Source organism: Lycorma delicatula, chromosome 6 (assembly GCF_047948215.1).
Source record: "Lycorma delicatula isolate Av1 chromosome 6, ASM4794821v1, whole genome shotgun sequence".
Classification (NCBI taxonomy): Eukaryota; Metazoa; Arthropoda; class Insecta; order Hemiptera; family Fulgoridae; genus Lycorma; species Lycorma delicatula.
Genome location: NC_134460.1, coordinates 70,154,861 through 70,178,830, shown reverse-complemented (window position 1 = coordinate 70,178,830; position 23,970 = coordinate 70,154,861). Strand labels below are relative to the sequence as shown.

Here is a 23,970-nt window from a genome sequence, read left to right as displayed (position 1 = left end):
ACTAGTTTCGGCGTGACGTCTATACGTACGTGTGTATCTCGCATAACTCACAAACGATTAGTCATAGGATGTTGAAATCTTGGCTTTTAGGATTGTTGTACATCTAGTTGCGTACCTCCCATTTTGAATGCAATCGACTGAACCAAAAGTGTCCAAAAACGTCCAATTCAATTTGGATTTTGGACTTTTTCTTAACTGCAGTAATAAGCCCACATTGAGAGCTTTTCAACGATTTATCATAAGTGGTACTTATTTTCATTGCTTCCAGAGTTATAGCCAAATAAAATTTTATTTAATGAAATATCTTACAAGGGGAGGCACATCAGACTTCATCTACTTTTTTTAAACTTAAATATATTGATTTATTAATAATTTAACCTCTAATTGTAAAAAAAATGTACGATAAGTAATAATTAAATAATAACAATAAAAAAAACGAACAAATATGAGAAATTATTAATGAAATAAAATTTTTTGTTCTTTTCATTTAAAAAAAATGTGTATATGTAATTTAATAGGCGTACAAGGAAGTCATGTGATGTCCACATCAGATTTTTTTTTTTTTTTTTGATTGTCAACGTTTCGTCCCTGTTGTGGAAGAGACTTAGGAGTTAGGAAGTTTGAAAAAAATTCTTACTTACATGGACGTAGCGACAATTTTCAAAACTGTTGTCTTTACGATATGAAAGTAAATAAAATTTAGATGAAAATTTAATGAATTGGAGATTTGAATGGTAAATAAGTTTTGTACTATAACTATCGTGACTATGGAGTGACGAAATAGCCACCCACAGAATGCAGTCAGGTTCGAAGTCACCTCAATGTCCATTTTACATTTATTTAATCTTATAAAAGTGGATTATTTTTCCACTTTGTTTTTATTCGATTTAAAATTAATGGTAGTTTTGTTAGATTCCGAACAATATAATAATGTTATCCGAATCGATTATTTAAATCTTAAAATATTTAGAATAATTTAAATTTACCTAAATATGTAGCGTGTCACGATATATTTTTATTTATTAAAAAATAGAATGATGAATAATACAAATTAAATTAAGTTTTAAAAATAAATAAATAAAATAAGATAATTTTAAAAATTAACGAAAAGTGTCTACGTATAAACATCGTTTATTTAATTTAAATAATATACTATTTTATATTTAACAGGGTCGTAATACTGTCGTTAAATAAAAAAATCACTATGTGTTGATAACACTAAAAATAAAAGTAGTAAATTGTATAAATAACCACAGACTTTATCCATTCCGTAAATATTCTATTTTACTGAAACTTATTTCGGAAATATCAGTTGCTTTTCAATTCATTATCATCATATATAAACGAGGGTATGTCAAAAAATAAAGGGAAATTTTTATTTCCCTCACATCACATTTATGGGCAATGAGTTTTCTGCTATAACTCATAACCTCTATCAGCTGTTTATTGAAAGTATTGTTTCATTTAGCTAACAATGAACTTTTAAACACAATCATAAATAGCTTTTATGATTGTGTTTAAAAGTTTGTTTAAAATGAGTGCTCCTTTGTCTGATGCACCAAGGAAGAAATGCGAGCAGTAATACGTTTCCTCAGTTCAGAAGGAGTGAAACCAGCAGAGATTATTCGTCCAATGCAGCAGCAATATGGAGAGAGTTGTTTTGAGTGGAAGTCAAATTTACGAATGGATTAAAAATTGTATGATTTCTCTCGGTGATGAACAGCGGCAAAGTAGGTCGTCTTCCACTTTAAAGCCTAACGACAATATTGAAGCGGTTAAACAAATGATTCTCGGTAATCGACGAATTACAGTCGATGACATTGCAAGCGATTTGAATATAAACCACGGCTCAGCATTTTCAATAATCCATGATTCTTTAAACTTTCGAAAAGTCTATGCTCGCTGGGTTTCACGTCAATTGACCGGCATCCACAAAGAGAATCGTTTGAGAATTTCCCAGAAGCTTTTAAGAGGTTACGAAGATGAAAGAGACTCATTTCTTAAGCGAATAATAACCGTTGATGAGACATCGGTCTGTGACTTTGAACCCGAAAATAAGCAACAAAGTTTAGTGTGTAAACATCCTTCATCTCCATAGCAAAAAAATTCAAAACTCAGATTTCTGCAGAAAAGGTGAAGATGACGATTTTCTGGGATATGGAAGGTTCACTATTGCTTTATTTCACACCTAAAGGTCAATCAGTAAACAGTAAGAACTGCGTTTACTGAAGCAAAAAATTATATCCAAAACACGTGGTAAACTTTCGAAAGGTATATAATTTTATTTCAGGATAACTCTCCATACGGGCAAAAAAACAACCTTTACTTTCAAGTTCTCGGTTTTCAGCTGCTGGGCCACCCTCCATACAGTCTGGACCTGGCTCCAAGCGATTTTATCTTTTTGGCCCATTAAATGAAGAGTTGCGAGAGAATCATTATCGATCTGATAAAGAGACCATAGAAGCGGTGAAAACTATTCTGCCCACCAAACCGAAAACTTTCTTCCAGGAAGGAATTCAAAAGCTCGTTAAAATATGGACTAAGTGCATAGAAGTAAGAGTGGATTATGTTGAGAAATAATGCATGTATCATTTATGTAGGTACAAATAAATATATTAATTTTTTTTATTTCACTTTACTTTTTGACTTGCCCTCGCAGTAAATGAACGAGAATAAATTTTTAAGTATGAATTATTTTGTCTAATAATTGATAAAAATTTATTGCAACTCAATATTCTTTTTTTTATGTAAAAATATGCCTTAAAAATATTGTTTTCGTTTATGAAAACTCTTCCATGTTTTGAGCAACGTTATCATGGAATAGGAGTAGATACAGCAGCTCCTTAATGAACTGGTAAACCATCTTTGTTTCCCAGCGTTTCGTATATTGACATCGCATTGACCCAGTGTTTCTAAGATTTCTCAGTATATTTCTGCATTGATTGCCTTTCTTCGAAGATAGTTTTGAATTCGGTCGGATAATGTGAGCGATTCCACTCGAGAGCTGTCGTTAGTTTCAGTAAAGCGATTTAAGAAGTAATTCATCCTTTTCATTAAGGACCTTTCAAACGGTGGGATTGACGATCAATTTGGTAAATGAAATGCTACCGAAAAATAAGTCTTGGTAAATGAAATGCGATCGAAAAATAAGTCTAATGTTCTCAAAAACTGGGAATTAACTGACAACGTCACGTATAAGTTAAGAAATTCCTGATTAGGTTGCATTTAAAACCAACTTTTTATTCATTCATTAACAACTAGCGTTGTTAATATATCCATATAATTGTTACTGTAAAAATGACTGTCATATGGTAATAGTTATTTCGATCAGCCCGTACTTAATAATAAATGGGTGCTAGGAGTATTACAGCCTGTCTTTACATCGTTAATACATTATACCTCTTGTGAAAATTTAAGTAGGTTAACAATTTTTTTTGCCTCTAATCGTTTTTTTAAACATATTAAATTTCTGAGCCCCATGTATAACAGGGCTGAGATTTTACTAAAGTATTAAAACAGAAGTAAGAATGCTTATTGGGAAGAATCATTTTTTCATCATAAATTTCATGAGTTACACATTAGTCGACTTATTTGAAAACTACACAAAAAAAAAATCGTTACTGTTTACTTTTCTGCCATCGTACCTTTGCTCTACAGCTATGTCGCAAGAAGGAAAGAAAGTATGATAATCAGTCAAAAAATGGGGTATGGGTTTTTTTTAATTTCTCTTCCTGTAGACCCAGGGACCCCAAAACACACACACAAAAAAAAAATGGGGGATAATGTTCGTACATGTGTTCGAAGCTTAATAACTTTTGACTGGATTAACAGATTTTGATGAAATTTTGTATAAAAACTCGTCTGTATGAGGCAGTTCTTTGGTAAACGTTTGGAGGGTCTCAATATTTCCAGGGAGTGGGGTAGGTAGTTTTTTGGGGTCAATTTTCTCTCCAAATTCTGCAAACGTAACTCCAGCTCAGTATATGCTTACATGGTTATCTTAACGTTAAAAAAATCGCCCCCAAATTCTCCCTTTCCCTAGAAATAGAAAAAAAATCCATATTTTTATTTGTGACTATTTTTTAACCAATTTTTTTTCTTCATCAACACAGTAGCAGTGCATGTAACCCCCCCCCCCCAAAAAAAAAATACATGACGGGTGTGGGAGCCGATCAGAGTTTAAAAATAATAATTATCGATTTTTTGAATTTTTTTAACATTTTTTATTTTGCTATGCTGCAAGAAGGAAAGTATGGTAATCGGTCAAAAAATGGTATATGGGCTTTTTTTTCATTTCTCAACGTTTCATAACCTAGGGATCTCAAAAAAAAGTGGGGGTAATGTTCTTACTACGTGCGTTAGCATGTTTGAATCTTAACTTTTGACTGGATAAACCGATTTTGATGAAATTTGGAACAAAGACTCGTGTATATATGGGGCAATTTATTGGCAAAGTTTGGGCTCAATATCTCCAGGTGGTGGAGTAGATCTTTGGGGTCAGTTTTCTCCAAATTTCGCAAACTTATATAATTTTATACTAAGCTTATTACATATATACATGCTTATCTTACCCGTTCTAAAGAAATTTTGTTCCCAAATTTTCCCCTTCACTAAAAAACTGTTACTTATGCATATTTTTTTAACCGAATGTCTTCCTAGGCATAGTTGTAGTTCAAGTGATCCACCTAAAAAACAAAAAAAAATATTTTGGAGGTAATATTGAGGGTGGGAAGCCGATCAAAGTTTAAAAATATTATTTTTTTTTTAATTTAAACTTTTAATAATAATATTACAAGAAAAAATCATCATAATTCACCCGCATCCCCCAAAAAAGAAATCTTAGGTAACTTTTTATTGATTGTACATTTTTCAGAGGAATTTTTTTTTTGTTTTTTCATTTAACATAGTAAACGTTGACAAATAAAAAATATTTTTTTGAGAGGTGATTTTGGTGGTGGGATAGAGAAAAAAAAAAATTTTTTACATGTATCATTACTTTTCAACTGTTTAAATAACTAACGCCAGAAAAGTATAACAGCTTTGTCAGCTTTTGTCTTTGTTAACATTTGGGATTGTTCTTATTACTGGCACCGATTATTATCAATTAATTAATTAAGAAAAGAACCAACTTTAAAAAGAGTGATGCATTTAAGTTTTTGTGACCTCTATTTCATTGAGGATTAAAAAGCAGGATTTATCCTTCGTTTTCTACGGTAGAAAGTATTAAATTGGGCATCAATTAAAGTTATTTTTGCTTATTTATTATTTAAAAGTAGTTATGATCATTGTTACTTAGTATAACAAAAAACATAACCTGTTTTGTTATTCCATTATTGTTATTATTACTTTCAAAATATAAAGCATGTCTTCTTAAGTCCTACAGCGATAACGTCATTTTCAATGGCATTGCCATTTGACAGAATATTAATATCTTTGTTTTTGTCTACTTCATATATGAAATAATATGATGATATTTATTCAGTCTCATAAATAAAACTGTAATAAACTGCGTTAATGAAGGACTGAATATTGTGGATGTGTTTGTGTAAAAGAATAACGGTAATTAAATTTATTCAGGAATTTTCTATTTATTTAGCTCTTTTTACATCTTCATCAGTAAACAAAGTATGGAAAACGGATGTTTCTGAGACACTTGAATGATTTCACTGGATTAAATTTATCGGCATGAGATAAAGTGATTTAGCCGAATGTTTAAATAAAACATTTTAAAGGAAAAGTTTTGACAGAAGGTAGAGAAAGGGAAGTGTATAGAAATCTCTGGTTTGCATAAAAATAATTCTAATCGAAAATAAGATAGATACAATCGGGAAAGGGGGAGGGGCCAATTTTTAAAGAACAAAACTTAAAGAATATTTATACTAATTTATTACCCAGGTAAAACAGTCATATGTACATTGTAGTCAATGTATAAATGTAAAAATTATGAAAAATTGTAAAAATTATTAATTAAATTAATAAGGTAAATAATTGATTATTTCAATTTTAATAAAAATATTTTTAAACTATGTTGAAGATTTTAAAAATTATTAACTGCAAAATAAATACAAACTACCATTTCGTATTTATGTATATAATTAGATCTACTTCATTATGAAAGTGTGTAAATGAAGGTTTTTATAAACGTTAAACGCAATATATGCATTAATATTGCGAATTATATATCAATATATCCAAACATGCAATGTATGCTTGCACGTATATATATATATATATAAATTTTTGTTATGGCTCCATTTATAACTTGATGAACTATTGTTTCGTTAGTTATAGAAAATATATTATCTAAAATTCGTTATTTGCTGAATAAAAAAAGAATAAAGAAAATATGTGTTGTGTAATTGATATTTTATTGTTACAGGAATCTGGTTTTACTTAGTTAGCATCCTGATTCTTGTTAAATATTGAAATTAAGTTTCATTAGGAATAAACAGTAACCAGGATATTCCATATCCTGTGTTAATTTTAATTGCTGAAGGGCATCCAGCCGCATCTCATCCGACTTAAGAAAAACCTAGGGAAAAAATTAAAAGCATTATAATTAAATCAAAAATTCCGTTACATAAAACTTTACCTATGTGTATAATATTATATAAGTATAATGGATGTTTGCGCTGTGTTCATTTCTAATCGTGTAATAAATGCTTTATATGTTGAAAAATATTTTTTAATAATTTATACATTTTTTATCAAAAATTTTCAGATTAAGAAATCGTAAATACGGGATGTTGTCATTTATTATGTCACGTGTGAAATATTATGTTTAAATCAGGATGTGCCGAGGTATTTATTACGAAGAGGTGGTGTGGTATTTTCTTGTATACTGTTTCGTATTTATATATAACATAAAACACCAAAGTTAAAGAATAAAAAAATTTTTTAAACTTTCATGATTGTTTCTAAATATACGTATAATACTCACCGGGTGTTAACCAAATATAACAACCCTTAAATAGCTTTTCAGTAGTTAAATATAGAAAAATTAAATTAAAGAAAATGTTCGTACCTTTAAGTACATCAGTTTTTCTGTATAATACGAGTACCACTACACTCTAAGCACCCAGGGAGCAACTCAAAAATTATAAATGGAACGGATAAAGTTGTAGCATATCATTTTAAAGGGGATTGAAAAACAAAACTTTTGAGGTAAAAAATTCAAGTTAAAAAAATTCAATTGTAAACACAATTGAAAGTTTTATAAAATATTAAAAAACTGAACATTGTAGAACTTCATAAAATTTAACCTTTCATTTTATAAAAGTCAGATTTTAAATAAATCTAATTGAGAAAACAAGAGCACTACATATCGGATTTAACTCAAACTACTCTCTAAATACAATAGTCGGTTCAAAATACCCCATCTTTCTTTCAACTGGTCAGATCGAGGATTTCAGAGGCTTTAAACCTTATCCGGACAACGCGGACCATTTTTTTAAAAACCGCGCGTAAATCGGTCCAGTAGTTTTTAAGTCTTTAGCGGAGAGACATACGAACATTGCCTTTTATTTATTTATATATATATATAGAGAGAGAGAAAAAGAAAATCTGTTTGTATATTTGTTTCGTAAATATCTCGACACCGGCGCCGCCTAACGGGTATAGTTTTTGCCAAAATATTTTTTTTAACGAAACTAATATATATTCTGAATATGAACTAAATCGTTCTATAAATACAATTTTTCAAAATATCTCAACCCCAGTGCCATCTATCTAGCGGGTTCAAATTAATTCAGAAACCTTCGCGTACGTGCGTACAACTCACCAAAGTTTCATCACAATCGGATGATTGGTATAGGAACGCATAAGGGATAAACAAATAAACATTCATTTTCATATATATATATATATATATATAAGATAAGATAAATGTTGTTTATAATATTGTTTACTGTTTTTAGATATCTCTTAAACTGTTCAACAATGAAACATTAAAAAAAATTAATTTAGCAAATACTTCTACCTCATAACATCCATTTTGAGGATCATTCCTCAAAATACCATTCTTACGATGTAATGTAGGCTATTTTTGAAACAAACCGTGAAAAATGTTAAACGGTTATAATTTTGGTTAGGAGTATCGTAGCCCGTAATCTTTTATATTTTATTCAAAGTTTTTGTTTTTCAATGTCCTTTAAAATTATGTATCGTAACCCTACTATTTCCATTTAAAGTTTGTGAGTCGTCTCTTTCACTGGGTGAAAGAGTAGAACCTTTTACCTTAGTCGGAGCGGTCTCCTACTTAAAAAATAGATCATTTCGAGATAGAAGCACTTGGTAAATTTCATTTTTCGTTGTTCAACTGTTGATGAAAAGTATTAAAAGTTCTTTCTTAACATCCAATGAAAATTATATCTAATATTTTGAAGTATATTCGTATTTAGTTTATTATAGTAGACATCAGCTAAATTATAATTGAAATAATGCATGCGTAGGAAAGGAGGTATTTTTTGTGACTATAGATTACGCCACCACTTTGTGAAACCACAATTAATTAACTATAACTAAATGCTTATTTTATAAATCTTTACGTAGTATATTTATAGAAATAAAATTATTTTAATTTTACTGTGTTATGACTTGTTTATCCATTTTAGAACTAATTTATTCCAACGTATAAATTATGTTTGTTTGATTAATATGTATGATTCATTATTATAAATGTTGTAAACATTTTTAATATTATTATTAATAAGTTGTATAGACTTATGGCTTTATTCATATACTACTGTATAAATAATGCACTATTTAATAAAATGAAAAAAAAAAAACAAAAAACGGTGATACCAGTTATAAACCAATAAATAAAAATTAAGAAGTAATTTCCATTATGTTGAACCATAATGGTATTACTTCTGCTCAGGAATTCATTAAAATAAACAAATACTATTATTTTAATGGCCTTGTAATAAATATATATTAAGTTTTTATTCTACCATTCGCGCTACTAGTGTTTCTATGAAGTAATGAATTACTTCAGGTTTTTAGAGTCTATTTTTTATATTGTACAGACTGTACTAAATATTGTATATTTAAATGGTAATGCGGCGTTTAATAGTGCGCATGCTCCGACCAGCGCTCTTAATTTAGTGACAAGAGTCGATACTTGTAGATTGCAATAATCAAGCCATTATATGAAGCATAATTTCTTACAAAGCGATTATGGCACGTAAAGATGATTCAAAGAAACGGGAAATTTTTAAAGTTGTGTTGGTAGCCGTGGGCGATTGATACCACTTGTTAAGTGGCGCCAGCCTCTCTAACCTAACCTGCCATTTAGTTGTCGTGGTTCCTTGGAGTGGTGCGCAACGTGCATTTGCTATCAAAGCGTTTTACAGAAACAACGACACTGTGGAGGGAGCGCGTAGAGAATTTCGCCGTCATTTTAATCTGGGACGGCACGACCGTGTCCATCAGCATATGCAATTAAAACATGGATATCTAATTTTGAGGAAACTGGTTCGGCAATGAAAAAGAAACCTCCAGGCCGTGAGCGAACCGTCCGTACACCACAGAATGTTTAAGCTTTACAAGATGCTGTCACACGAAGTCCACATCGGTCAATCCGTCGTCTCTCAGATTCTTTACAGTTGCATAGTTCAAGTGTTCGAAGAATGTTAGTGAAGGACTTGCCATACCATCCATACAAGTTGCAGATCATCTAGGAACTGAAACCGAACGATGCAGTTGTTCGAGCACAATTCTGTAATGTTATGCTTCAGAAGATAAATGATAACGAAGAGTTTGTTCACGAACTGTAGATGTCAGACGAAGCGCATATCCACCTCAGTGGATTTGTTAACAAGCAAAATTTCAGAACTGGGCACAAGAAAATCCTACGCAGCTACACCAGCGTCCGTTGCACAGCCAGAAAGTGACCGTGTGGTGTGCTATGTCATCTTACGGTGTTATAGGCCCTTATTTTTTTGAGGATGACAACTGTCTTGCGATTACAGTGACGTTGGCTCGTTACGTAGCCGTGCTTGAAACCTTTGTTGTGGAACAACAAAAGAGATTTCCACCGATTCTTAACACAGTCTGATTTCAACAAGACGGAGCAACGTCACATACTGCACGAATATCAATGGCAGCTGTACGCCGATTGTTTGGAAACGTGTCATTTCAAGAAATGGTGACATTAGATGGCCTCCCAGATCGCCTGATCTCTCAGCTTGCGATTACTTTTTGTGGGGTCACCTTAAAAGCAAAGTGTTCCACAGTAGACCTGCTACAACGGAAGAAATGAAGGCAAAGATCCGAGAAGCAATTGCGGAAATTCCAGTTGAGATGTTTCGTCAAACCATGAACAATTTAACGAAGAGACTTCGTGAGTGTTCACGTAGAAGAGGAGGTCACCTGCAAGATGTCATCTTTAACTAAAATTTATGTATCCTAAAATGGCAACATTTGTACAATTACATGAAATAAAATTCATTTTCTAAAAAAAATTTTTCATTAACGTTATTTAATTTTTAAAATTTCCCGTTTCTTTGAATCACTCTGTATTTATAGCGAGCTGGTGTTAAAATAAATTATAAATAAGTAGTAATAACATTTTAATAATCAATAAGTTTAATAATAAATCATTCTGATGATGATAATCAAAATTGATAATACATTTACGATTTTAAATTAATTTATCTAATTTACATAAATGTTCGTAAGAAATATTTTAACAGTTTAAAATGAAATAAGGAGATTTACCTAATATCGTTATGAGTGTTTTTGATGGCTCCATCTTTTTCTTTGGGTGGGCTGTAATTATATTGTAAAAATTTACAAATTCTTTTGAAGGAAATGCTGAATCATAGAAAATTTCATTCCTTATCTGTTTTATTCATTGTAAAAAAAAATTAAAAATACCGTATTTTATTTTTTAAATATACGATTTACATGAACGACCGAGTAAGATTTAAGTATTTATTAGTGTACTGATAAAGTTACCAATTGTTCAGTAGTAGGAGAACGGTCTAAGATGCTTTAAGATAGTGTAGTGCAGAATGAAGAATTCAATGTGTACTGTTTAGAGATAGACTGGAAGGTGTGTGACAGGAGTGAATAGATCACGTGTTGGTGGTGTGGCAGTAGAAACTTCCTCTGTACCAGTGAACAGTGAACACAGAAACGCTTTTTTTTTTTCTTAGGAAGCTGTCTGACAAATGATAGTTTACAAAAAATGATAACGTGTAATTGTTGAAGTAAAGATTGTTGAAGTCCTTCATTTTTCTAGTTTTATTCTCTATTAGAAGTTTGTGGTTAACGGTGAAAACGTTGCTGTGGAAACTTTTGTTGTAATGTTTATAGATATGATAATTATGAGCTCCGTTTACTTAGCACTGCAGAAGTATATTCGAACACTATGTTGTTTTAAGGTAGAAATGTTTGTAAGTTTTCAACCTTGTTGAGAAAGAATGACCTAATTTTAGGGCCGATCGCGCTATTCGTATAATTGTGTACGCCTGAAAGGCGTATATTAACAAGCAGTATTAACTTTTTTTCTTTCTTAATGAATTAATTCACTACATAAGCTCGAAAAGATTGCGTATGAATATAAAATGTAATTTTTGTAGCGTATGAAAAATGCCGTGCATGACCGGGATTCGAATCCGGGACCTCCGGATGATAGGCCGAGACGCTACCACTCCGCCACGAAGATAGACTTAACTTATGCTTCAGATGGTATAACAGTGTACATATTTTAATTGTGACAATGAGAAACTAATTTCATTATCAAATTCAATGCCAGTGAATAAAAATAATATGCGTTTAAAAGATGTAACATGCAGCGACTATGTACTCGTTTGGTCGATTATGGATGATCGAGGTTAACCAGTAACCAGTCTGAACTACTCATACTTCCCTTAAAAATAGCTCTGTAGTAAACACTAAAGCATTCTGTACTCTGTGTTCAGTCGCCGCCAGGTAACGGCGAGCTTGGAGTGACGACGGTTACTATCCAGCATATCATACATCATGTTTATGCAACAGATGACTATCATGGTGTGACAATGTTTCAGAGAACACAGTATAATAGTAACGTTAGGGCTGATTATCCAAGCTCGCTGTTACGTGGCGGCTGCTGTACGAATTCAGTCCACCATGTTTGTAATCATAATTGTATTCATAAAAATTAATAAAAATATAACTGTCAAATTTTACGATATTTAATTTTTTCCCAAATGAAAGTTCGTGAACGTTTCAAAACGTAAACACATTTTTTTAGGTTATTTAGATTTGTCTAAAACTAGATTTAATCATTGCTGTTTATTTTAAGACGAATGACAAAAAAATCACGTATAAATAATTAAATCTTAGCATTCTTTTTTTTGTATTACCTTTACTCAGCAGAGGGAATCTGAAGAAAGAAGAGCTCTAGGTCCGAAAGGAGGAGAAAAAGAAAGAAAGAAACTATATGAAATGATATTTGCGTGATCCTTGAAGGCCTATCCGTGGAGAAAAAAATTAGACATTATATATTACTTTGTATCTATGCAACTCTTTTTCCGTCATTTTGTAAACAAATAATGTAATTTTTATTTAATGCATCTCATTAAGAAACTTTCATATGCAATAGTTATTTGAAGACTATTCAATTTTGAGATAGGTAAGTTTCAACTAAAAGGGAATGAACATATGTTTGGTTCCCAGGTATGTCGTCAATTCCTTATTATGAACCCAAACTATTTTTTTCTTCTTTTTTTATAGTTGGAAAACCTCTGTTCTTCATTTAAATGGAAAAAATTAAAAGTGAATTTGTGAAATTTTTATAAATTAGAGCTCTTAAATAAATAACCTTTATTCTTTACATTATTATTGTTATTATACTGTAAACCAGTAATGAATAAAAATAATTCACGTAGCATTGCTATAGGTAACTTATTATGTGTTTATTTTTAACAGACACAACTTCACTTAGTACGTAGCCTGAAAGCCTTGAACTAGTACGTGACATCATCAGACGTATAAGCTTTGTTAACGATTGTTCAATTTCGTTAAGAGAACTGTTCCTTTGTTCACAATTATTTATATACAAGTACAGGAGATTATATAATGGAAATTCTTTGTTTTACTTTGTGACCGTTAGCGTAGCTAAAGATCATCACGCTTTCCAATAGAATTTGAAAGTTTTGTTTATTTCTGATGACCTTCTAATTTCAAAGAGCAAATAGTCGTTACATTCTACTGTTTCAATTGAAATTATTAGTATTTTACATTATATGGTAACAAAAGCTAAGTGTTAAACTGTTTAATTTATTTATTTTTATTGTTTTAAATATTTTTGAAGTTTAATTAAAATTTTACTGGATCTTCTAAGTTTTTCTTCTCTTTTTTTATCTTAATCATTCCTGGAGCTGATAAGATATGCCCAAAATCTCTCGTAATATGGAATATTAAACAGTCAGTGATCATAAGTATTTGATAATTATTAATTATTTTTTTCATCTATCTATCAAAATTTAATTCCTGAATGATGAAAGAAAAGATATTACAATCGATAAAAAGACAGTGCACAAAAAAAAACAAGATGATAATAAGCAAATAGCTTTCCTCGCTGTTAGACGGAAAGATGTATGGGTAACAATTTTTCAAAAAATCCTCCGTTTCAAAATGGTAGTTACATTTGTATGGTGGCATTTGTATAGTGGCAATGAAAAGTTGTAGGGAGAGCAAGTTTCTATCTCCAAACGACCAATACGTGAACTATTTCACGTCATATATCTTCCACTCCTGACGCCACATATCTTTTCAGTTATTTCTCTACGACTAATTAAATATTTCACTCTAGGATTTACGTTACCTTTAATCCTATGGTACAGTTTTCCTATTACTGTGTCTTTTTCAGTATACTATTAAATATTATTTAATCTTACGTTAGTTTTCGATAATCTTTCTTACTTCTTTCCCCGCGGATACCCATTTATAAAAGAAATTTATTTAAAAAAATTAGTATTACGGTGGTTCAGGAAACAATGTTTCAATAACGCTTATTCAATAAGATTACTTTATGGTGCTGTCTAAACTCTACACAGTCGATTATTGTAATCGAAAATTATTCCATTTTGTATTGCGTTTTTAATTTTCACGTTATTAATTAAATCTATTTTTATAGCTAATTTTTTTTTTTAATTTACAGTAATATGACTGAGGTCTACTGTTCATATAAATTGCAGTATAATTCTTGATAAATCAACAATTTTATATTTTAATTCATAATTTTAAATTTTGAAAAAGAAAAATTGTTTATTGCCCTAAATTTGAAAATTTGTTTCATACGTTGTTTAATATCATAAAAATAACCAGACATTTAAGATTTTTGAGTAACTTCCAATCCATTTACATTTAATTTTGTCTAATACAGAATTGAAATATTTGAGATTTCTCTACAGACTTAGACATTTAAGTTTAGTTGTTTGGAACTTTCATCATCTTAATAAATTTATCATTGTATTCAAAAATCATTAATAGTAAAAAAAAATAATAAAATAGAAATTTAAATACGATTTAAAAATTTTAAATTACAAAATTAATTTTTTTCAAATGATGAAGCTTAACTAGAAAAGTATCATGCATATTTACTTCTGTCTGAATTTGTGAAACATATGTGTGAAATATTTTTCTTCCTGGACCTAGATCGATATAATTTATTTTATTTTATTTTTTTTTGTAAAACCATCCATGTGATGTATAATTTAAAAAAAATACTCATAAATAGTGTCTCAGTTTATTATTTTAAAAATGAAAATAAGGTATATATATATATACATTCAACATCCGTTTCAATTTGGATTTATAAGGTAAAATTAAAATATCGGATTTAACAACTAACGATTACTTAAACTTTATAAGGAGGACACACACATGCGCATGCACACAGCATTAACTTACATACGCATTGACATTTTCCCAAATAATTATTTTATTTTTCTGTTTGATATAGTAATTATTTATGGGTTAGTGAACCCATTATAAATTTGTATTACTAAAGAGCTAATTTATTTGATTAAGGTCATTAAGAACCAAATTGTTTATATTAGAGATACTCCATGTTTTGTAAGCTAATAATAATATTTTTTTATAAAGTTAAAATGGTTCTAGGTGTAAAGAGAGTGGACGGAAGGAAACAGTGAGTGAATGTATGTGTGTAGGGTTGAAATAGATAGAACTCACTTTTCTCTTGGTAACTAACTTTTTTTTTATTCCAGATGAACTACCATTAATCTGCTGAACGTTTTACACATCATTTGCTGTTAGTTTTTGTTTAACCCCCAGATTATTTTGGATAGCATAATCATGGGTGGTTGTTTCAGTAGTGATGAGAGAGTTGAGCCTTTCCGTAATTCCGATGTAAGTATTTTTTTTTGTTTGTAATTATCTATTTTAGAAAATTACAAAGAATGTTAGTAAGCGTCTATAATAAGTTGTATAGTAAGTATTAAAATAATTATACTGTAAGATTAAAACAACTGGCTACTATGCTGTAAATTTTTATCAAAGACTATTACGTATTGCTTGACGTATTATACTACAGCTAACAAGACTGGAAAAGTTAAGCCAGCCTATAATCTGATAACTACCTACTAAACAAAGCATGGACATATTCAGTAGTTTGTATGATTATAATACAGTTAGTCAAATCTTTTTTTTTTTGTTTTAATGAAGTTTTAAAAAAAGGTTCCTTTCTATTTGATGAAACGATGTAATAATTTTTCATAAAATTTTCCATTTCAAAATAGCGGTTGCTAGCTTCTAAAGGAGAGGAATAGAGGTTGCTAAGGGCTAAAGGAGTATTGTTGTAAAGAAGACGATTCCATCACCTAGCCACTAATATGTGGTCTACCCCTTATGACCTACTTCTAATATTAGATTACATTTCCAATCACTTGAAGACAGGTAATCACTTAAAGGTAGGTAAAGATTATTCAGTTGGGTTTTTTTTTTTAGGTAATATTAATTTTATAGTTTTTTCTCTGGAATTTTTCAGAACTTTTTCTTCTTAAATTTTATAGCATTTTACATGCTCTCTTTAGTGCTCTTTCTGCTTTAAAATACCATTTTCAATATGGAATATTAAAGATATTCTTTAATCTGTCTGGAAGTTAAATCTACAAACTTGATGGTTGATTCATGTTTATACGTCCACCTATTCGTGCTAGAATCAATACTTTCAGGCTAGCCTAATGTAAGTATACAAATAAATATTAACAAAATATATATAACTTTTAATTGTATTTCAATTTTTCATGTGAAGTTTTAAAAAACCGCTTAAAAAACAATAATTAACAGTGACTTAATGTATATTTTTATATTAATAATATTACTTTTATTAACATATTTATTTTGACAATCGATACAAATAATTCCACATAGACTGATAAAATGTTTAACAACTTAACGTATTTTTTTGTAGGTTGATGGAGTTTCAGGATCAAAAGAATTTAAAGGCCCAGTTAAGACAAGAAGTTGCACAGATGTATTTTTCCTTATATTAATGGGCTTATTTACAATTGGTTTGGTAAGTGATTAGCTTATATTTCACTAATATTTTTACTTTTTACATTTGACTTAGATTTAAATTTAAATAAATAGTTTTGTATTATAAATTACTTTTAAAAATATATATTTAATAAAATTTACATTTGATTCAAGAAAGAGGGAATTTTGATCTCTGATAAGATAGTTTACTGCATCTATTGACAACCTAATCCGGATGTTCTGGGTATAGCAAAAATTATTGAAACGCTTAGAATACGAAGTAGCATCCTGGAAATTGAAAAGTGTGAAATAAGGATAAAATACTGATGATTGAAGCTACATTCTATTAATTGATTCTTCTTGTTTATCAGTTAATTTAAAATGATTGTGGTTTATCTCGCATGTGGTTTGCGATTTATGTGCATATGTCATTTGGAATATCCTAACAATTGTGTAGGTTAATATGAGACACGATTTATTGACAAATGACGTTAACACTATCAAGAATAACAAGCATCCACGCCAAACTTGCTTAGAAAAGTGAGGAGTGAAGAAAACCAATTATAACATTACATTATGCAAATCCTCTAAAATGCAGGTAATGTTCAGCCATATAAATGATTTCTTTACTCTGTTCACCTTATCAACCGTAGTTGTGAAATTAACATAATTGCTCTCGATAAAAACATTCTTAATTAGTGCCACTTGTATCTCAAATGATTTATATGCATAAGAGTGATTGATGTTTATTGGTAGATTATGATTGTTGTAGTCGATACCAGTTAAAAAAGAAAAAAATTTTACAGATGCAAAATTTTAGCAAGCAGTAAAATGCTTTAAAAAAAAATTATTAAAGTAAGCAGATATTTAGCAGCAGAGACATTTCTTGGATTATTACTAAATATTTGCAGCAAAAGTAAATTTGTTTTCTTTTCATTTAAATCAGTGTAGCTACTTTTTTCTGTAGTTATAAAAAAATTACATCATTTTTTACAAAACAAAAGCAAAGTTACATTATCGAAAATTGAAGGATATTGTTAAGTGACAGGTCAGTACATAATGTATATAAAAAATGCACTTATTTATGCTCAATTCGATATGAATAGGTTTTAAATAACTTCGAGTAATCTAAACCAAATCGTAAAATAAATATATTTATATTCCAGATAAGAAAACTGTCATAATTTGTGGTTCAATTCAAACAAAGAAAAAACAAAATACAGAGAATTATTAAAAAGATTCTTTTTTTCATCAGTTAATGTATACAAACTGATGAGTATTAAAACTTTAAAGACTTGTCAGGATAAACAATAAATACTCTTGTGAATTAACAATATTCACAGTGGTTTGTATTATTTAATGTCGTGTTACAAAAACATTTATCAAAATAATTCTATTTTAGTAAGTTAGTTGACAAAGTGATGTAAAAGTCATATATCAGAAAATACTTTTATGAACAATATTATTGGTATAAACATTGGTTGTAAAAAATTGCACAAACATTTGGTAATCAGCAAACATTGTTTAGTTTCATGTCCTCCTTATTAATAGTAAATAAACTATGTAACTCTTTTCTTCTTTCTTATGTAAAGCATATAAATTTGTTAATCTAGTTGATTTCAACAACTGTTTTATATTATATATTTTTTCATCTTAATAGTATTGTAACTGTAAATCAAACAGTAAAAGATGTAAGTTAAAATGTGAAACTAAATATGAATACATTAATTTTAATACTCTTTAAGTATAAATATGGTACACGTACACCATTTTTAAACTCAACAGTGAGATAAATTACTAATAATATAATATTTAAATAAGTGAAAATGTATCTAAATGTGTTATAAATTAAATATATATTGATCACACTAACAAGGACTTTATTTAAAGATATTAATGATCCACTGGCATAAGTTCTGAATAATGGATGGTGCACTAGGCACAGTTATTCGAACCAAACATTCCATCTAATTTTCATTAGATCTAGTATCGTGAAAATCATAAAATTTCTAACGCATCAGAATTTTCATTTAAAAAAAAACTGTCAACAAAAAATAATTTTTCTATTACAAAAATCCCTTCTTCCTGTGTTTTTTGACCATGATATTTTGGAAATGAAAATTATTTATAAATCAACTCTGTAAATGGTAAAATCCTGAACCAGATTATTATTATTATAAATAATAAAAAATAGATTTATAATAACAGAACTGCATTTAAGCCAAGCATTTGGTTTAAATGTAGTACTATAGAGGTATTTTTTAAAAATTATTTTTATTGTGAAATTAAGAGGAAGGAGAAAACCAAATGACTTTGGTTGTGAAATTTGTAGTGTGAAACCTTTTTAAAAATGTGACTTCTAGTGGCTTTATGAATATTAATTTTTTTAAATTTTGTTTGCAATTTGCATTGTCACGTATTGGACATATAACAAGAATTTGATACCTTATCTATGAAAATATTGGTTGTAGTTTATATCTTTTGCACCTTTCTTCATTACAGACATCAGACACTTAGCCTAAACACTTTCTAGTTATCCATTTAAATTTAACCTAATTTAAAAAAAAGTGGAATAGATATTCTTTATTTGACTGTTAGTCATGGTTATGACTAATTATTAACTTGTTTCATTCAATTTAAACAGGTATTTAACAATACATCATCTGTTTTTAATCATTTTTACCAGCTATTTTGTTATGAATAAAAAATGTGGTTTATCTGAAATTGATGTTTTTATTTCAAAGCTGCCATTTTGTTTCTATTAATCTTTGAAGATTGAAATTTTCACAGAACATTTTTTGAGCCTTTGTTAAAAGGTCTATAAAGTTTCAATAGAATCTGTGGGGGAATGGGCGAGTGATACTAAATCAAAAGCGTATTCCTCTTTGTGGGACATGCTGTATATTTGTATGCATACAGTAATTCTATTTAGTAATGAGACGACTATCCAGAGAAAGTTTTAGTTAAAATATCACCAGTATATCAATTCTGAGAAATGCCTGTATCAAATATTTATGTCAACAAACTGAAAAGGAAGACTAAAGTAAAGTATTCAAGCATGTTTCATTAAGATTGATTAATCTTTTTTTGAGCTAAGTTGTGGTAAATAAACATACAATTAGACTGCCAGAATTCTAAAAATAATTTCAATTGTCAGATTTATAGAAAATTGTTATAAATACAAAAATTTTTTAATATAAACACACTAGATATTTGTTATAATAATGTATACATTCTTATCATAATACTGACACTTTACAAATCTTTTATGTTTAGCTTGGTCTGGTTCTATACTGTGTTAAATATGGAAACATATACAGAATAGTTAATGGTTTTGACAGCTGTGGTAATATTTGTGGCAGAGTGACTGAACGAGAAAATCCAAAATATGAATGTCAAGGAAAAGATATGACTGACAAAAAGTAAGTTTATTTAATACTGTATTGTAATAACTGTATTTATAATGATAAATGAGTTTTGATAGTGTTAAAATTAAATGGTACTGGCAGTTAGGTGATAGGTAATTGTATAACTCTTGATAATCAATAAAACCATTTAAATCCTTTAAATATTATCTATATTTATACATAGATAATAATGATAAAGTATGTGTAGGACGTGTCACCAGTGAGTTAATTAATTAATTGACTATGTATTTATTTATTTTTGCTTTAAAATATCATATATCGCTGTTTTTTGGTTATACTTAGTGATTATCCTTGAAATTCTGTTTCATGTTTGTTTAATTATTTTTGTTGTAACTAATCTTTTATTTAATTTAGTTAATCATTTTTTATGTAATCTTATCTACCAAAAAATTATGGATTTTGCTGTTGTATGAATATATAGCAACTTTTAATGGTATAATTTTTATTTATTGAGGTGGTGCTACATTAATCAATTTTTATAATTATCACATTCAAAATTAGATTAATACATACTATAAATGTATTGAGAACACAATGTTGTTCCTGTTTTATTAGTGTTGTAAATACCATTTTAATTAAAAAAATATTACACATTAAATACATTTGTATAAGAAATTGGTTTCCATAATAAACAATTCACTTACCCTTGGAAAATGACAGTTGACATGACATAAATTATACAGGAATGAGTGGATTTTGAAATAATCCTAGAGTAAAACCAAGTTATTTCAGTTATTAAGAGCAGTTTACCATGATTATAGTGTTTCACTAATAATAAGAATAATGTAAAATTTATCCAAGCCTAGGTTATACTTTTTAATTTTTAATGATATTTTCCTTATGAAACTCCTGTTATGTAATTAATGAATGGGGGAGAATTACTGAGGGTCAGGAGGATTGAAGAAAACCCATAGGGTTGGTCTAGTGGTGAACGCATCTTCCCAAATCACAGCTGATTTAGAAGTCGAGAGTTCCAGCGTTTAAGTCCTAGTAAAGTCATTTATTTTTATATGGATTTGAATACTAGATTGTGGATACCGTGTTCTTTGGTGGTTGGGTTTCAATTAACCATACATCTCAGGAATGATCAAACTGAGACTGTACAAGATTACAGTTCATTTACACTCAAACATATCATCCTCTGAAGTAATATCTAAATGGTAATTACAGGAGGCTAAACAGGAAAAAGGAAAGAAGGATGACTGGAGAAATGTAGTGCGAGAAGCCTAAGTAACACTGACTCCTTCATTAAGTAATACTGACCATAAAGTCCTTATGAAATTCCTGTTAAGGTGATTAATTAATGTTGGATATATAACCTGGTGCAACAGCAATTAACTTACTCACTGAAACATATTTCGTTCCTTAATCTGATGAAAAGTAGTTCATACGTATTTAACTTCCAGTGAGTTTTATTGTAAAACATTGTCTAAATTCCATTTAGTTTGGTTTCTTATAATAAGAGAGAACAGTATTAAGAAATTATTTCTTTCACTCAAAGATTTATTCATTTTATAATTATTTTAATCAGATGAAAAATTTCAAAAGAATTGCTGTGTAATGTTGATGCTTGGATTTTAGATGTAAACAGAAGGATGGTTTTAAATCGCAGTCAAGCTAGTAATTTTTGATGACTAACAAATTCATCTTTTGTCATCATCATCGTCATATAAAACTAGAATAGGGTGAGAGTCTGTTTTTATTTGAAAAAATAAAAAAATAAGTAACATAAAAAGAAATATAAAATAATAGGTAAAATAAAGATGTTATGAGGTAGAAATTCCAGCTGAAACTGTTTCATAATCAGTTTAGAAATTGATAGGTCAATTAAAAATTCTAAAAAGAGTGGGTGTGGACCAGAGAGATAAAAGGTTTTTAAATAATTATATGCCAGACAAAAATTGACTGGATTGAGGGTGAAAAAACAGAATAAAGATGATTTGGAAGACGTGTATGTCAAAGATATAGAATACTACTGCTTCTGTTCAATATTTATCGAAATGAGGTAACAAAGCAAGTTGTTGAAGACTGTCTTGGGGGTGTAGTAAAAGAAGAGAATGCATTTTAAGTATCAAGAGTAATTGCAAAACGTAAAGAATTATAAATAATGATGAATAGAATACTAAAGAAAAGAAATGAATTTGAAATAAAAATAAACCGAGAAAAGGCAAAAAGATAGAAATTTCAAAATATTTATTCTAAAATAAGTATACAGACAGAGCATACACGGCTGGAAGTTATGAAATTTAAGAATTTGGGAAATATTATTACTTGTACAGGTTCGTGCATAAAGAAAATTAAAAGCAATAGTGTAAAAATAATTCACTGTAGAAATAAATTATCTGGTAATAAAGAAAAATTACAATATGGAATTGAGAAAAAGATTTATTACATTTTTAATATGGACTGTATTATATTGGTATTTTGAAATCCTGATAAAAAAAATTCTGAAAAGTTTTGAGATTTAGGTGATGAGATAGTAGTAAAAAACAATAATTATTAACAATAATAATTAACAATAATTGTCAATCATGTAACTAATGTTGAAGTATTTGAATAAAATTAAAGAACAAAGAAGTATATTAGTTATGATAGGAAAAAAGAAAAGACAACTGGGTAGCACATATATTTACAGGAGGAAACTGTTTAGAAAAAAACACAGTAAAAGGAAAGATAGCTGTAAAAGAAGCAGAGGAAGAAATATATTCAAGATTTAAAGGGAAAAAGAATTAATAAACATGTAAAAAAGCTCAGTAAAGCGAAGATGATAAAAAAGATTCTACTGACAGTTTTATCTGGACAGATTAATCACCATTATTGAGGTCAGTTAAGCACAATGCTCTACAATACCAGAGTAAAATTAAAAATAAAATTAAAACTTGCAAAAAAATGCCCCATCAATTTTCATAGCTACAAATTTCCATCTTCATATTACAAAGTACAAGCTTTTTTTATTAAACTTCTGTGGTGAATTAATTCATCTGTCAAAAGACCATACATATGTTGAAAATTGATAATAATAAAAGGTATCCCTTCTTAATTATAAATCATAATGACATAGACAACTCATTTGAATAACACTGTATTTAAATCTATTTAGTGAATAGATAAGACAGTAATATATTTTTTTAATCTTGTAATTAAAACAGTGATTTTGTTTCCAGAAATTTCTAATTGATAAAACTAATAACCTGATTCAAAAGAAAATAAAATTTGTTTATGAATTATTAAATGACAAATATTATTACTTGAATCTTTTTTGTGGGCTAAAACTTATAGAAAGTCTCAGGTAGTATAATGGAATGTCTTTTATAAAAACAGTTATAAAATATTATTATTATTAATAAAAGTATCAATACAGTAAACAAAACCATTTATATTATTTATAATCTTTTTCAGGTTCCTGTTAATCAAAGGAGCTGGACGTCCAGTAGTTAATCCAAAATATGTCAAACGAGAATGTGTTTCTGATTGTTCAGCAGAACCAGGATAGTAAGTTCATTTTCTTAAGAATTTTTATAATTAAAAAAAGAAAATTATCACAGAAAACATTGTTTTATATATGAAACTGTACAAAGGTTGATAAGATTGTTAACTGTTTGCTTAGTTGGTTATCAAAAGTTGATAAAATGAGGGTTTTTAAACCTACAATTTCATTAATACATAGTATGTTCTCTTAGTACATGGTTAATGAATAAAAACATTTTTAAACAAGATTACACTGAGTATTTTGTTAGATGAAGATAGATTTGTCAGTTATATGATATCTTATAAATTTTAAAAATTGTTCTTCTTATCTAATTTTGTACATCCATTGGCATTCCCTCCTAGTCAGTAGTGTCATATCAGAGCAAGAGTTCCATCTTCAGTAGTGCAATGTATTATAATGAAGTTTCTCATGAATGACACCATCAAACCCTCCAAAATTTTGACTAGATTGTATGTGCAGTTTGGGGATATGACACTGTCATGTGCTCAAGTCTATGACTGGTCCAAAAAATTTAAAGAAGCACATATAGCTGTAGAAAATGAGATTTACAATAAGTGTTCAAGA

The 23,970-nt window shown here is 29.0% G+C and overlaps 1 protein-coding gene across 1 annotated transcript in view; it reads left to right on the top strand.

Annotated features, from left to right (window-relative positions):
• LOC142327124 (choline transporter-like protein 1) overlaps positions 1-23,970 on the top strand; it is a 101,966-nt gene that overhangs the window by 43,326 nt on the left and 34,670 nt on the right. Inside the window, exons 2-5 of the mRNA XM_075370003.1 lie at positions 15,219-15,360; positions 16,424-16,528; positions 19,765-19,910; positions 23,316-23,408. Of these exons, the coding sequence (XP_075226118.1) occupies positions 15,307-15,360; positions 16,424-16,528; positions 19,765-19,910; positions 23,316-23,408 (398 nt within the window). The 5' untranslated portion in view covers positions 15,219-15,306. The remainder of the gene's footprint in view (positions 1-15,218; positions 15,361-16,423; positions 16,529-19,764; positions 19,911-23,315; positions 23,409-23,970) is intronic.